The following is a 15,586-nucleotide window of genomic DNA, read 5'->3' on the forward strand; positions in this document are numbered from 1 at the left end:
TGTGATATGACAGTGACTGAGTGGCTACTTTAGATTATGTCAATAAGTTCCCACTAAGAAAATGACATTTAAGCTGCTAAGTGAATGCCAGAGTGCTGCGTATTTAGAGAGAAGAGCATTCCAGCGGGGAGAACTACCAGTACAAAGACTAGAAGAAACAAAAGGGGGCCCATGCGGCTTAAAGCAAGCATGGGAAAAATGGTGATGATGGGGTCACAGAAGGCAAGCACGATGTTATATAAACGTCGTCCAGAGTAGAGTTTTGATTTTGTTCCAAGTGTGGTTAGGAGTGACATGATCTGATTTACATTTTCAAAAAGATCTCTCCTGGACAGCTGGGTGGATAATGGTCTGTGGGGAGTGGAAACTGAAACCAGTTTGGAGGAGAGAAACATCAGTGGCCTAGATCACAGCGATTCGGGAGAAGGTGACCCGATTTGGGACATAGCATGAGCCTGCCTAGGACTGTTGGAGAGCAGATGAGAACACTCAGAGCTTGTAGGATTCTGGCTCGAACACCTGGGTAGTTACTGGGGAAGAGAACACACGCTCCGCGGCTTCAAAGAAGAAGGCCTTGGGAAAAGTCCCTTCGCCTGCCCGGACTTGGGGACAGTTCAGGTCAGGCAGCTGGATAGACACGCCCAGACCCGCCGCCTGTGGCCGCAGCGTCGGGAAGCTCCGGGAGCCTGGCGGGAGGGGCGCGCCGACCCGCACTCCACATGGCCAGTGGGGGTTTCCGCGTCCTCCGGGCGGGGCCGGAAGAGGAAGTCGGCGCCGCAGCGGCGGCTCCAGCAGCCGCGGCGGCCCCAGTCTAGCGCCGCGGTCCGACGCTGTCCCGCCCGGCCACCGAGGCAGCGCCGCGACGGGCCCCGGAGCCTGCCCCGCTGAGCCCGCACGCGCCGCCCGGCGCCCCCCCGTCAGTTCGATGGGTCGGCAGCCGCCGCTGCCCCCCGCCGCGGCCGCCCGGCTCTGGGTCTTCCTGCTCCCTCTGGTAAGGGGGGGCGGGAGGGTTCTCGGGCCTCCCCGGGGCGGGGCCGGGCCCCCTCCTCTTCCTCCGCCTCCTCTTCCTCCGCCTCCTCCTCCGCCAGACCTCCCCACCCGCCCCTGCTCCGGCTCGGCCTCCCTGCTCCTGCTCCAACGCGGCCTGCCGAGTTTTTTTCTTTCTTCCCCTGACTTCCTCGCTACTCCCTCTCCTTCCAGCCCCCATTCGTGTCGCTTGAGATCTCCCAGTACCTATCCCAGAGAAAGCTATCTGCCCAACCCCTAATACTATTTTGACCTTGATGCTTCTCTATAGGTTTTCACCGTTCCAGGCTATTTTTAATTGACCTCTGATTTTATTGTCCAGCCTTTCTTACAGCTGTTTAACCTTGACCACCCCCCACCCCCCCGCCCAAGCCCTAACTCTGAAAGAAGGAAAAGTAGTATACCTGATCCCTGAATGTTCAGCGGTTCCAAGACTGCGCTTTAGTTTAGTTGCTCTTAAACATATCCCCCCGCCCAGTGTTTCTGCTTCGTCTTAGGGTTCATTTGATTTCATGTCTGGGGTTTTTTGGTAATAATGCAAAATAACTTTTTAAAGAACACACCAGAGTAATTCTTTTAGTGGTTTTCAGTTCTCTGCCCAGTTTAAAGACAAGGAGAGCCAGTTAAGTAACAGTAACAAATATGTGTCCTCAAGTTTGTTTTCATAATTAGAGAAACGTGATAATGTCTTAAAATTCAACGCCAAGTAGTTGGAGCCTCAGTAAGTGGTTGGGCAGGACACCGGTGTTGTCTGTTTCAGTTTTGTTTCTTGTAGATTTCCCGCAGGGAGTTTCAAGTTGGAAGCTCTTATGAGCTTTATGTAGAATTGCTGTGGTGTATGTCTGTCTAGTTCTTATCATTAGAATGTGTAACTTTTCTGAAATAGTGTATTTTGCTTACTCTCCAGTTTAAAGAATTACTATTAGTGAGTGTATTCAGTGTGAAAGTGTCTTTAACATTTATTGAAAAACCAGATTTAGAGCCCGAAGTGTCCTTGGTGTTTTCATAATTGCTAGGCAGTATTAGGAACATGAATGAGGGAATGTATCTAAAAATTGTTAGGGATGGCATGTGGGGAGTAGGATATAAAGAGAATAACAAAGCAGTAGTGTTGGTCTGAATCTTTGTTGAGATTTTGTTTACTTTGTAATTAGATGTGTCAAAAAGTTAATTCAGATGTATATACACAGAAAACTATAACCTAGGTATGAAATTTTTTTTAGTGGTTTTGCACTCATTTTTATTTGAACTTCTTAAACTAATTGTAATAATATATACATGTATATAAATTCCCACCTATCCTTTCTGAATGCAAATTAATAATTAAACTAGTAATAAGTACATCAGTTGCTCATAAACTCACACTGAAATTCTTTTTTGATTAATTTTAATAGAATAATTACTTTACAATATTGTGATGGTTTTTGCCATACATCAACATGAATCAGCCACAGGTATACAGGTGTTGCTCCCATCCTGAACCTCCCCCCCCGAAATTCTTATTAAACTCACATCAAAATTCTTTTTTTTTTAGAAATTCTTTTTAAAAGCTCTAATGCCTCTCACAAGAAAAATGTCAACAAACTTTTCATTTAATTTAAGGTGCTTCACAAGTCTAAAAGTTTGTCCCAGTTCTAAATTGTAGCTAGTTTGTCTCTCCCATATTCTAGATGTTATTCTTTTCATATTACATGTATGTATTTTGTCATATTCCAGTATATTAATCTTTGAGTTCAGTACTCCCTGGTTACAGGGTTGTTAATGGGGATTTCATAACATTCTTTCACTCGACAAATAGTGTACACCTCTTATATGCAAGGAGCTGTGCTGGTAACTGTAACATACTTGACAATATGTTTTTAAGTTGAAAAGATCTGATCTAGTGCCAACTAGTAGTATTGATTTTCTATTTCTTATTGATTTCTCAGTGGATTTGTTTTCTTCTTCACTCTTTCTTCCTTTAATTTCCTGAAACGGTTTCTTGTTCCTTTCCTTTTCTGAGGAACTCAAATAAATCTCACATCCTTTTTCTCATCAGGGAGCTCTCTCTTCTGTTTACTGGATACCTAGTTCCTTTTCTTCTCTACTTTAACTTTTATTGTTGTTGTTGTTATTTTAACCATTTTCTCCCTGATGCCTTTGTTTACTCCTCTTCCCTACTTTTACAGCTCTGGTGGCCTCTCTCTTGAGTTCATTTGAATGAATGATGCCAGCTTAATCACTTCATTTCTTCTTTCTGGGCTTTTGAAGCTGGCCCAGTGGGGCCTCTTTTCTCTTGGTCATGTTAGAACAGAGTCATCATCCTCTTCTAGAAAAAGCACTTAATCTCTAGAAAGTGTCATATCTTTGTAGAAGAGGCAGAGTAAACCCTCCGGAAAGGCCCTTCAACATCTGAATGACCTTACTGTGTATCTTGCTCAAGCTACAGCCCATCTGGCTGTTTTAATGACTTCTAAACCCATTAAACATTTGAGTCTAGACATGAAGAGTGCCTGGCAGGTAGTTAATCCTCTCTTGTCTTTGCCAGAATTCCATATTACATTTATCTTTCCTCTGTCTAGCTTCCATCACTAGCCCTGACTGTCACAAAGTTCTGTTTCAAAGAGAATGAGTGAAATGTAGCCTGCATCTGTTTTCTAAAATTGTTTCAAAGTTCTTTGAAGAATCCTGAGTCTTTCTCATGGTGTTTTATAAAAGTTCTATTCGTGTTTTCATTACTTCAAATAATTTGAAGTGTCGTATTGATCTTGGGTGGTCTCAGCCTGCAGCAACTTGAGGCAGGATCTCCATTCCTGGCCAGAGATGGAGGTTGGGCAGCAGAGAGTGCTGCTACAAGGCAGCACTAGAGCGAGTCCTACCACTAGACCAGCAGAGCCAGTGGCAAGGCCCTGTCCTGTCAGCTGTGTACAAATGAATTTCCACATGGAAACGGAAAGTGGTGAAACAAGTGTTTACTAGGAGGAAAAGGGTACGTGGACACACGGGTGGGCTCAGAGAGTCATGCCCTCGTGGTGGTTTGAAGCACTTTTATGGGGCATTTCTTCTGGATTTCCTTTGGCTAATTATCTTGCTTTTCCTGGTTCTGAGTCTGTATTTGGTATATATCTCAGGGTCCTCCCATGTGTCCAAGTGCATCTCTTAGCCAAGCTGGATTCTAGCAAAGAGGCCTATGGGTAGTTCACATCACTTACAGTGGGGTAGTGGCCCCTCCCTTTTTGACCTCCAAAGAGCCTTTCTGCACATGTGTAGTCACAGACGTCTCCTTGACTTCGAGAAAGAGGAATGTGGGATCTTTAACTCTTATCTGGGTAGGTCCCGGCTTCCTCAGTCATCCTGATTTTATGGAGTTTCTGTCCACAGGGGAGAAACTATTCAGCCAGGGCCCATCTGTCTCCTTCCTGAAGTCATCTTCAGGATCTCCAGCAGAAAACTCTCTTGCTGTAATCTTCCTTCCTTTGATATACTATACCAACTCAAAGAATCTTCTTTAATCCCTTCTCTGTTAACTTTCTGAGGAAAATAGTTGTGTTCTTCTACCCAACCTATCAGAGACATGTTGAACTGCTGTCATGAACTGAATTGTGTCTTCCCAAAATTCATATGTTGAAGCACCAACCCCAATGTTGATAGTATTTGGGGATGGGGCCTTTGAGAGATAATTAAGTTTAGATGAGGTCAGAGAGTGGGTTTCTTGTGATGGAGTTGGTACCTTTATGAGAAAAGACACCAAGGAGCTCCCTCTCCCTGCATTCTCAGAATATAGCACCTACACATACATCTCCTTAGCATCTCAAAATAATCCTGAGAGCAGTTTCTGGAAGATTACGGTTTGTCCTAGACCATATAGAAAGTCACCAAAAAGAAGACTAGAACCCAGGCTTTCTAGACATCTTTTTATATTTTTTCACTAAATTTTGTTTTGTTTTGTTTGTTTATTTGTTTAATCAAAAATAGATCTGATTGGATAAATTTGTGAATTTATTTTTATAAAAAAGGTCTAAAGATAGGAGAAGTCATGTTTACTATGTGTGTAATCATTTTTTATGATTACATTTAAATTTTATTAATTTACCTGCAGTTGAATCTGTTTATAGAAATCTAGACCATAAAGTCTTCAGGTATGGACACTTACCCCAAAACACTAACTAAAAAAAAAAAAAAAAAATTGATTACTTTTGGACCAGAATTTGCCAAACATTACCATGTCCAGTGGACTTAAATCAACTTGATTTATGGCTGGCCTTTTAGGCATTTGAGTTTATGAATTCTAGTGTAAATCGTAAATTCTATAATAGTTAAGTAGTAATATTACTTAAGGAAAACCAAGGAGAAGTCTGGGTCTAGGTAACAAATAGGATATAAGCCCCATGAAGGAGACATTTTTCCTGACTGATGCTCTGCTGTCTCCCATAGCACCTCATAGACTGCAGAGTATTGAAGGATGAAATGGTTACCTTGTTACTTCCCTGCCCCCTAGTACATCTTAGCTTGTTACCAGTCCCCAGATTCTCCAAGTCTAAGGAATGGTTCTGGGAATCTGCTTTCCCCACGGTGGCACACAGACTCTTGTGATTCTCTGTAAATCTCTGTTGGGTGCCCAAGCTTCCGTTGAGCCGCTAATGAGGTAAGTAAGATTTCATGTCATCTCTGAGGATCTTGGTCTGCTCAATCTCAGTGCAGCATTTCCATAAACCTCGAATCCTGGAAGTAGGAGTAGAAAGAACATAAGTTTTTCTTGATGATAGAATTTATTAGGGAGGAAAGAGGCGTAGAAAATATATAATAGTGAGTTAAAAATTACTTAGATCTGACTTTGGAACATCTATCATTCAGACACATAACCTCAATTCTGCCTTTCCTGTAGAGGTCATTTTAACTCTTACTGTGTTGCTGTTGACCTGAAACTCATAATCTGTGTAAAGAGGAAGACGTTTGAAAAGAAAATGATACCTTCTACATTGCTCTGATATAAGGGTAATGTGTGGATGACTGTTATTCCTGAGCATTTAACACTCAGTGATTACACTGTAACTTTTAATCTTTTGGATTAGAAATAAAGTTTTTTTTTTTTAATTGCTAGTTCTCATTTTAAATAAATTCTGTTTGTTAGCAAAACTTGCTCCAAACCTCCAGCCCTCACATGCAGTATCTAAAATTAGAGGAATAGTTTAATTTGTAGATTTTATGACGAAAGATTGCAGGGGGAGTTAATGTGAGAGTTAGTCACATTCACACATTGTCCTTCAAACCAGAGGATTAAGTATATCTAATGGATAGCAATACAAATAATGTGAAACAGGTTTAACTGACAGACTGTGGAGCTGGGTGGGGGAAGTTGGGACCCAGTGATACACATGCATAAGATTTTTGAGTGAACTTGTAGATGAAATGGTGGAACTGCTGGCCAAAACGTGAGCATTGACTCTACTAGCATACTGCAGTTATAGTGAGACTTTGACCTCTTAAGAAAATTCCTGGGAGTACCCTAGTAACATCTGGAAACCTGGTAAGTTTCACTGCTGTACATGATGAGATCTGTAACCACATACTCTGTAGACAACATCAGAGCATCACTTGGAAGCTTGTTAGAAATGCATGATCATGGCCTCCTCCTAAGACCTGCTGGATCAGAATTTGGTTTTAATAGAACATTAAATTCAGAAAGCACTGATCTATAATAAAGGATAAGAAATTGCTGCCCAAATTACAGCATAACCTCTAGGCAAAAAGAATCATGCCTGACTAATCTGTTAAGGCTTTTTGTTGTTATTGTTCAGTCCCTAAGTCGTGTCGGACACTTTGTGACCCCATGGACTGCAGCATGCCAGGCTTCCCTGTCCTTCACTATCTCCCAGAGTTTGCTCAAATTCATGTCCACTGAGTCAGGATGCCATCCACCCATCCCGTTCTTTGTTGTCCCCTTCTCCTCTTTCCTTCGATCTTTCCCAGCAAAAGGATCTTTTCTGAGTCGGCTCTTCACATCAGGTGGCCAGTAGGAGCTTCAGCTTCAGCATCAGTCCTTCCAATGAATATTCAGGGCTTATTTCCTTCAGGATTGACTGTTTAGATCTCCTTGCTGTCCAAGAGACTCTCAAGAATCTTCTCCAGCACCACAGTTCAAAAGCATTAGTTCTTTAGCACTCAGCCTTCCTTATGGTCCAACTCTCAACATCTGTACATGACTACTGGAAAAACCAAGCTTTGACTATATGGAACTTTGCAAAGTGACATCTTTGCTTTTTAATATGATGTCTATGTTTGTCATAGCTTTTCTTCCAAAGAGCAAGTGTCTTTAATTTCTTGGCTGCAATCTCTGTCCCCATTGATTTTGGAGCCCAAGGAAATAAAAGCTGTCATAGTTTCCACTTTTTCCCCATCTGTTCGCCATGAAGTGATGGGACTGGATGCCGTGATCTTTCATTTTCTGAATGTTGAGTTTTAAGCCAGCTTTTTCACTCTGCTCTTTAACTCTCATCAAGAGGCTCTTTAGTTCCTCTTTGCTTTCTACCATTCGAGTGGTATCATCTGCATATCTGATGATATTTCTCCCAGCAATGATTCCAGCTTGTGCTTCATCTAGCCCGGCATTTCTCATGATGTATTTTACATATAAGTTAAATAAGCAGGATGACAGTCGGATTAGTCAAGCATGATTCTTATTGCCTAGAGATTATGCTCTAATCTGGGCAGCAGTTTCTTATCCTTTATTGTAGATCAGTGCTTCCTGAATTTAATGTTCTATTAAAATCAAATTCTGATCCAGCAGGTCTTAGGAGCAGGCCATGACAAGAAGTACAGCCTTGACGTACTCCTTGCCCAATTTGGAGCCAGTCCGTTGCTCCATACTTGGTCCTAAAGTTGATTCTCAACCTGCATACAGGTTTCTCAGGAGGCAGAAAAAGTGGTCTGATATTCCCATCTCTTGAAGAATTTTCCAATTTTTTGTGATCCACAGAGTCAAAGGCTGTATCATAGTCATTGAAGCAGATGTTTTTCTGGAATTCCCTTGCTTTTTCTGTGATCCAGTGGATGTTGGAAATTTGATCCTCTGCCTTTTCTAAATCCAGCTCGTACATCTGGAAGTTCTTGGTTCACGTGCCGTTGAAGCCTAACTTGAAGGATTTTGAGCATTACCTTGCTAGCATGTGAAATGAGTGCATTTTTTGCAGTAGTTTGAATATTCTGTGACTTGCCCTTCTTTGGGATTGAAATGAAAACTGACCTTTTCCAGTCCTGTGGCCACTGCTGAGTTTTCCAAATTTGCTGGCATATTGAGTGCAGCACTTTTAACAGTATCATCTTTTAGGATTTGAAATAGTTCAGCTGGAATTCCATCACCTCCATTAGCTTTGTTCATAGCCTTTTTAAGGGAATTAAATATTTACAAGAGTAAAAGTTAACACTGTATTTTTCAGAACTTGATCTTGATCAGGTGAAAATGGACCAATTGGCAAACTGAAAAGGTGGCGTGGATTCATGGTGGTGTGTATGTTAGATAAAATTTTAGCTAGAGAATTGCTATTTTGAAAGGAATGTGTGAAGACTTAAATTTGGAAAGTAGATCCAGTGCTGCTAGATACCTTTTGAAGGAGAAAGATAGAAGGCAAACCAAATCTGTGAAACGCAGTCAGAGAAGAATCCTCGAACTATGCTGTTCGCTTGGACAGGAATAGAAGGGCCTGTTTCCTAGATTAATATTGGCCTGGTGAGTCAGCATCAGGAGGCCTTGTGAACAGAGGCCAGGAATACAAATGCCTGTGCTTGGGAGTACCAGGAGATTGGAATATAAAGCATGGATGTAGCTTCAAGAGACAGGGACATGAAGGTCAGCGCAAGACTGACTCAGTGTAAATACACAGATGAGGTACAGCTCTTTTTTTATGTCCTTCTGTTTAAGGTCTGATTGGTCTGGGAAAATGGGGAGATAGTGTACCTGCAAGGATGTGAGTATAGTATACTCTATTACAGTTGGGTTATTTTTTTAGACTTTCAGTAATCATTTGACTCTTGTCATACCAAAAGTTATTTAGGAGAAAAATGGTCAAAATAGGCAACTATAACATTAAGATAGACTTGGTCTTCCCAAGTCTGTGGTCTAGTGGTTAAGAATCCACCTGCCAATGCAGGAGACATGGGTTCGATCCCTGGCCCAGAAAGCTCCCACATGCCATGGAGCAGCTGAGCCTTACACCCCAACTACTGAGCCAGCGCTCTAAACCCGGCAAGCGTAACTTCTGAGCCCACGACCCCTAGCGCCTATGCTCCACAACAGGGGAAGCCACTGCAATGAGAAGCCCGAGCACTGCAATGAAGAGTAGCCCCCCCCCTCACTGGAGAAAACCCACAAGCAGCAACAAAGACCCAGTGCAACCAATCAAAAAAAAAGAATTAAACATTGTTTTGAAAAGAAGGTGATAAGGAATATGATTGAAGTCAAGTAATCTGCATAAAGTAAATTTGGCAATGTTCATGAACAACAGACATCCCATGAAGTTTTATGTGAGATAAATTTGAAGGAAGTACTGCTTTACTGGTTCACACTGTGGTCTAGTAAACTTGCTTCCCTTGCACGTGAGCTCAAGCAAGATGTGGAATATAAAGACATGGATGTGAGACTGATGATTCAATGGCCATGAAGAACACTTGACTCCACAACTAATGGTTGTAGGAGCTGGCATTAAGATGGAAGGTTTGGGGTAAGCATTTAGGAGCACTTGTCATAGGGAAAGGAATTCCATGAAACTCTAGAGTCCTAGAAGTGGGGTTACTTGGAAGAGTGTAGGAGAGCTGGACTGTTAAAAAAAAAGCAGAGCCCCAAGGAATTGATGCCTTCAAACTGTGATGCTGGAGAAGACTTCTGAAAGTTCCTTGGACAGCAAGGAGATGAAACCAGTCAATCCTAAGGGATCAATCCTGAGTAGTCATTGGAAGGACTGATGTTGAAGCTGAAGTTCCAATATTTTGGGTAGCTGATGAGAGGAACTGACTCATTGGAAAAGACCCTAATGCTGGGAAAGACTGAGGGCAGAAAGAGAAGAGGGCATCAGAGGATGAGATGGCTGTATAGTATTAATGATGCAATGGACATAAACTTGGGCAAGCTTTGGGAGATGGTGAGGGACAGGGAGACCTGACTTACTGCAGTTCGTGGGGTCACAAGGAGTCATACATGACTGGGCGACTGAACAACAGTGACACGGAGAAGATAAGTTCGAGTTTGGGATATTTAGGGTGTAGGAGGAATTAATTGGGTATTAGAGAAATTTGAGTAGTGGTAGGAGACCCATTCCCAGTATCATGGCAGGAAAGGAGTTAACAGCTAATGCAGAGATATATGTGGCCAATATTAATACTGGAGGGGGGTCTAGCTGCATCAAGGAACTTGAAGGATAGCAGAGTTGAAAGATGGCTGGTCTGGGTTTTAGAGAGCTCTGTTCTAATCTGGCCCCTGAGACCACTTGATTTTGATCATTTTGGACATGTTTGAGCTATGAAATAAAGGGACTAGATTTTGTTACCCTAAATCACTTCAAACTCTTTATTCTAAGCTTCTTACTAAGAGGATATTTTCATTACTGGTTGAAAATATAAACATTTTTTAAGAGTTGTGTCAAGTCACAGAAGACCAGCCCACAAGTGATTACAAAGGAGAATTCAGATGTTTTGAAGCATGTGTCTAACTGGCAAGATGTAAAGGAAGGTGTCCTTCCACCATAGGGTCTTTCTCAGGTGATCTAATACTAGCACGGGTGGACCACCAGTCTTACCTGATTTGATATTTGTGATGTTTGAAGGGACACTGCGTTTCAGGCCTCTATGCTTCCCAACCTATTTGGCCCACAGTGATGTGGTTTCTGCCAGTTGGCCCATGAACTGCGTGGTTTTGAACTGTGTGCATCTGCTTATACTTGGATTTTTTTCAATATGTATACTATGCTTGTGATCTACAGTTGGTTAAATTTGTGTGGAAGCAAATCTGTGGGATAGGAACGTACCTGGATTTCATTATCTGTCCTGGAACCAGTCTCCCTCAGTTACTGAGGGATGCTTGTTAGAAATGCAGAATCTCAGATTCCACCCAGACCCACTGAATCAGAACCTGCATTTTAATATGATAACTAAGTAATTTGTATGCACATTAAATCTTGAGAAGCACCATCCACATAGCTTTGGTTTTGTGATTATTGTTGTTGTTTAGTCACTAAGTCGTATCTTTGACTCTTTTTGCAACCCTCTGGACTGTGTAACCCACCAGGCTCCTCTGTCCCTGCAAGAATAGTGGAGTGGGTTGCCATTTCCTTCTCCGTGCAGCTGTGGTACTCAAACTTTTCAACAAGCATCAAAATTTCCATAAGGGTTTGTTAAAAGTAAACTTCTCAGTGTTTCTGATTCAGTAGATCTGGGATAGGGTCCAAGAATTTGCATTTCCAGCACCCTGAAGTGAAAAATGAAAGTGTTAGTCGCTCGGTTGTGTCCAGCTCTGCAACACCATGGGCTACATACAGCCCACCAGGTTCCTCTGTCCATGGAAATTCTCCAGGCAAGAATACTGGAGTGGGTAGCTATTCCATGCTGCAGGAGATCTTCCCGACCCAGGAACTGAACCTGTCTCCTGTGTTACAGGCGGACTTTCTGTACCATTTGAGCCACCGGTGAAGCCCTTCCAACAGCCTAAGAACTACTAAAGCTTTTACTAGAGACTCTGTCTTTAATCATATTCTGTTTGTGATTATCTGTTTCAGGTTTGTTTTTAATCTTCCCAACAAGACTATAATTGCTTATTTAATGTTTCTTGGGGGGAGGGAGCAGCTTTATTGAGATATAATTTATATACCGTAAAATTCACCCACTCAAAGTGAACAGTTCAGTGGCTTTTAAAATATTTATAGATAGGTGCAACCATTACTACAGTCAATGTTAAAACATTGACAATCACCTCAAAAAGAAACCAAATAGGTAGAGCACAGAGGATTTTTAAGATAGTGAAACTATTTCTTTTTCCATGTGATACTGTAATGGTGGATGCAAGTCATTATATATTGTCAAAACCAATAGGATATAAAACACCAGGGGATACTGTAAATGTAAACTATGGACATTGGGTGGTAACGAATTGTCAGTGTAGATTCATAGATGGTAACAAATGTTAATAACAGAGGTTGGAGGGAGGCTATGAGTTTGTGTGGTAAGGAAAGATGTAGGAACACCATACTTCCAACTGTTTTGCTGTGACCCTAAAGGTGATCTGAAAAATAAAGTCCATTTTAAAAAAAGGAAGAAAGAAAGAAACTTTCTTGATAGTGATAGTGTAGCTATCACTCCCATTCTCACTTTCTCCCAAGCCCTGCTGCTGCTGCTGCTAAGTCACTTCAGTCATGTCCGACTCTGTGAGACCCCACAGACGGCAGCCCACCAGGCTCCCCCGTCCCTGGGATTCTCCAGGCAAGAACACTGGAGTGGGTTGCCATTTCCTTCTCCAGTGCATGAAAGTGAAAAGTGAAAGGGAAGTCTCAGCTGTGTCTGACTCCTAGTGACCCCATGGACTGCAGCCTGCCAGGCTCCTCCATTCATAGGATTTTCTAGGCAAAAGTACTGGAGTGGGGTGCTATTGCTTTCTCCCCTGCCAAGCCCTAAGCAACCGCTAATCATCTTGTATTTCTCCTGCATAGTACAAGTACATGGCAAGGTGTTAGATATATTATTAATAGTAACAGTTATCATTTATTATGAGCTTAATATGTGTTAACAGTTACATGATCTAACTTAATCATTGTGACAGCTCTGTGAGGTCTGGACATTTTTGTCATACCAAAGCTGAAGAGGGAATTCCCTGGCAGTCCAGTGGTCAGGACTCGGTGCTTTTATTGCCAGGGCCCATGTTCAGTCCCTGATTGGGGACCTAAGATCCCTCAAGCCATGCACCACCACGCCTCCTGCCCCCAAACAATCTAATGATGACACCCAGAACAGGTTAAATGACTTGTAACCTAGCCAGTAAGTGGTGAACTGCCATTCTATCCCAGACCTCTACTTCCAAAAACACATGAAGTCTATTGTTGATAAACTCAATGTTCAAAGCTGTATAATCTCTATGAGAAATTTTACCGAGCTATTAAAATGTAGTGGAAATGCTTAAATTGTTTGGGTATATTAGCTTGTTCAAGAAATTTACTGCATGTTCTATAACCAATACTAACTATTCTGCAATTATGTGTGGGTATACTTTCCTCTCTTATACTAATCTTCCACTAAAAAATTTTGTGTTTTACTTTGCTGCTGCTAAGTTGCTTCAGTTGTGTCCGACTCTGTGCGACCCCATAGACAGCAGCCCACCAGGCTCCCCCGTCCCTGGGATTCTCCAGGCAAGAACACTGGAGTGGGGTGCCATTGCCTTCTCCGTGTTTTACCTTAGTAATTCCCATATCAGTGAGTTTTGCTTATGTCAATAGTAGTTTTCTACCATCATAGGAAGATTGTAGTCCCTCTGTAGCAATAAATGTTTCTCATAGTTGGACATCTGTGTATTTTCTTATACTTTTAAGCTTTTCAAAAAAATTCCTTAGCTTTTGTAATTATAAAAGTAATGCTGAGTATCATACATATTTTTACATACATACATACAATACCATATTTTGTGTAAAAGGAAATAGTGTATATGTATCAATATGGAAAATCTGACATATAAAATTTAAATTTTATGGCTTAAAGACTTAAATATAAGACATGACACTTTAATACTCTTATGAAGAGAACATAGACAAAACATTCTTTGACATAAACTATACCAGTGTTCTCTTTGGTCAGTCTCCCAGGGCAATAGAAATAAAAGCAAAAATAAACAAATGGGATCTGACAAACTTACAAACTTTTGTACATCAAAGGAAACCATAAACAAAATGAAAAGATGAACCTATGGACTGGGAAAAAGTATTTGCAAATGAAGTGACCTGCAGAGGTTTAATTTCCAAAATATACAAATAGCTCATGCAGCTCAGAAACATTAAAACAAACAACCCAGTTGAAAAATGGGTAGAAGAGGTAAATAAACATTTCTCCAAAGAATACATATAGACTAACATGCAATCACATGAAAAGATTCTCAACATTGCTAATCATTAGAGAGTAAGTAAGTAAAGTCGCTCAATCGTGTCCGACTCTGCGACCCCATGGATTGTAGCCTACCAGGCTCCTTTGTCCATGAGATTTTCCAGGCAAGAATACTGGAGTGGGTTGCCATCTCCTTCTCCAGGGAATCTTCCCGACCCAGGGATCGAACCTGGGTCTCCAGCATTGCAGACAGACAGTGTAAGCCACCAGGAAGCCCATAATTATTAGAGAACTGCCAATCAAAACTACAGCGAGGTACCTCTTTACCCCAGTCAGAATGACCATCATTAAAAAGTCTACAAATAGCAAATACTGGAGGGAGTGTGGAGAAAGGGGAACCCTCCTACAACTGTTGTCAGAAATGTAAATTGGTGCAACCACTATGGAAAACAGCATGGAGGTGCCTCAAAAAACTAGAGTTGCTATATGATCTTGCAATCCCACTCCTGGGCATATATCCAGAGAAAACTATGATTCAAAAAGAACATGCCATTTCTTACTCCAGGGGATCTTCCTGACCCGGGGATCAAACCCATGTCTCCTGCATTGGTAGGCAGATTCTTTACCACTGAGCCACCTGGGAAGCCCAGAAAGATACATGCAATGCAGTATTCATAGCAGCACTATTTACAGTAGCCAAGACATGGAAGGAGCCTAAATGTTCATCCACAGATGAGTGGATAAAGATGTGGTACACATAAACAACAGAATACCCCTCAGCCATGATAGAGTGAAACAATGCCATTTGTATCAACATGGGTGGACCTAGATTATATTAAGTAAGTCAGAAAGAGAAAGACAGATACTGTATGGTATCACTTACGTGTGGAATCTAAAATATGACAAAAATGAATTTATCTGTGACACAGAAACAGACTCACAGACATAGAGAATAGACCTGCTTAGCGGAAGGGGTGTCAAGGAGGAAAGGATTGGGAGTTTGTAATTAGCAGATGCAAACTATTACATATAGTATAGACCACAAAGTCTTGTTGTATAGCACAGGGAACTATATTCAATATCCTCTAATAAATCATAATGAAAAAATATGTATATATATGTAGAACTGAATCACTTTACTGTTCAATAGAAATTAACTCAGTGTTATAAATCAATTATACTTCAATAAAATAAATTTTTAAAAATAAATTTTAGAAAAGCTATACAAAAAAAAAAAGAAAAGCTATACAGTAGTATATATAATATGATCCCATATGTGTAAAACAATGTATATATTTGAGATCTATCTTTCTATTTATCTTAAATATTCATATATAGTATCTGGAAAGACATGAGAAAAGCCCCTAAGGGGTGACTGGGCAGGATGGCAAGAGAGGAATTTCATACCTTTTTGTTTTCTTTGATTGTGTTTTCCTTTTTTAATTTTCTCTTTCCAGTCTTTTTATATCTTCATCTTTGCTTTTGTTTTCCTCTTCTTTTTTTTTTTTTTTTT

The 15,586-nt window shown here is 41.2% G+C and overlaps 1 protein-coding gene across 2 annotated transcripts in view; it reads left to right on the forward strand.

Moving 5' to 3' along the window:
* Window positions 1-661: 661 nt before the first annotated feature.
* Window positions 662-15,586, forward strand: part of SPPL2A (signal peptide peptidase like 2A) — a 51,939-nt gene continuing 37,014 nt past the window's right edge. The window contains exon 1 of one of the 2 annotated variants that reach the window (XM_065941891.1): window positions 662-991. In XM_065941891.1, coding sequence (XP_065797963.1) covers window positions 926-991 — 66 coding nt within the window. In that variant the 5' untranslated portion in view covers window positions 662-925. The remainder of the gene's footprint in view (window positions 992-15,586) is intronic. The other variant, XM_065941892.1, reaches the window with a different exon arrangement.

Source organism: Muntiacus reevesi, chromosome 7, assembly GCF_963930625.1.
Source record: "Muntiacus reevesi chromosome 7, mMunRee1.1, whole genome shotgun sequence".
In the NCBI taxonomy this organism is placed as follows: Eukaryota; Metazoa; Chordata; class Mammalia; order Artiodactyla; family Cervidae; genus Muntiacus; species Muntiacus reevesi.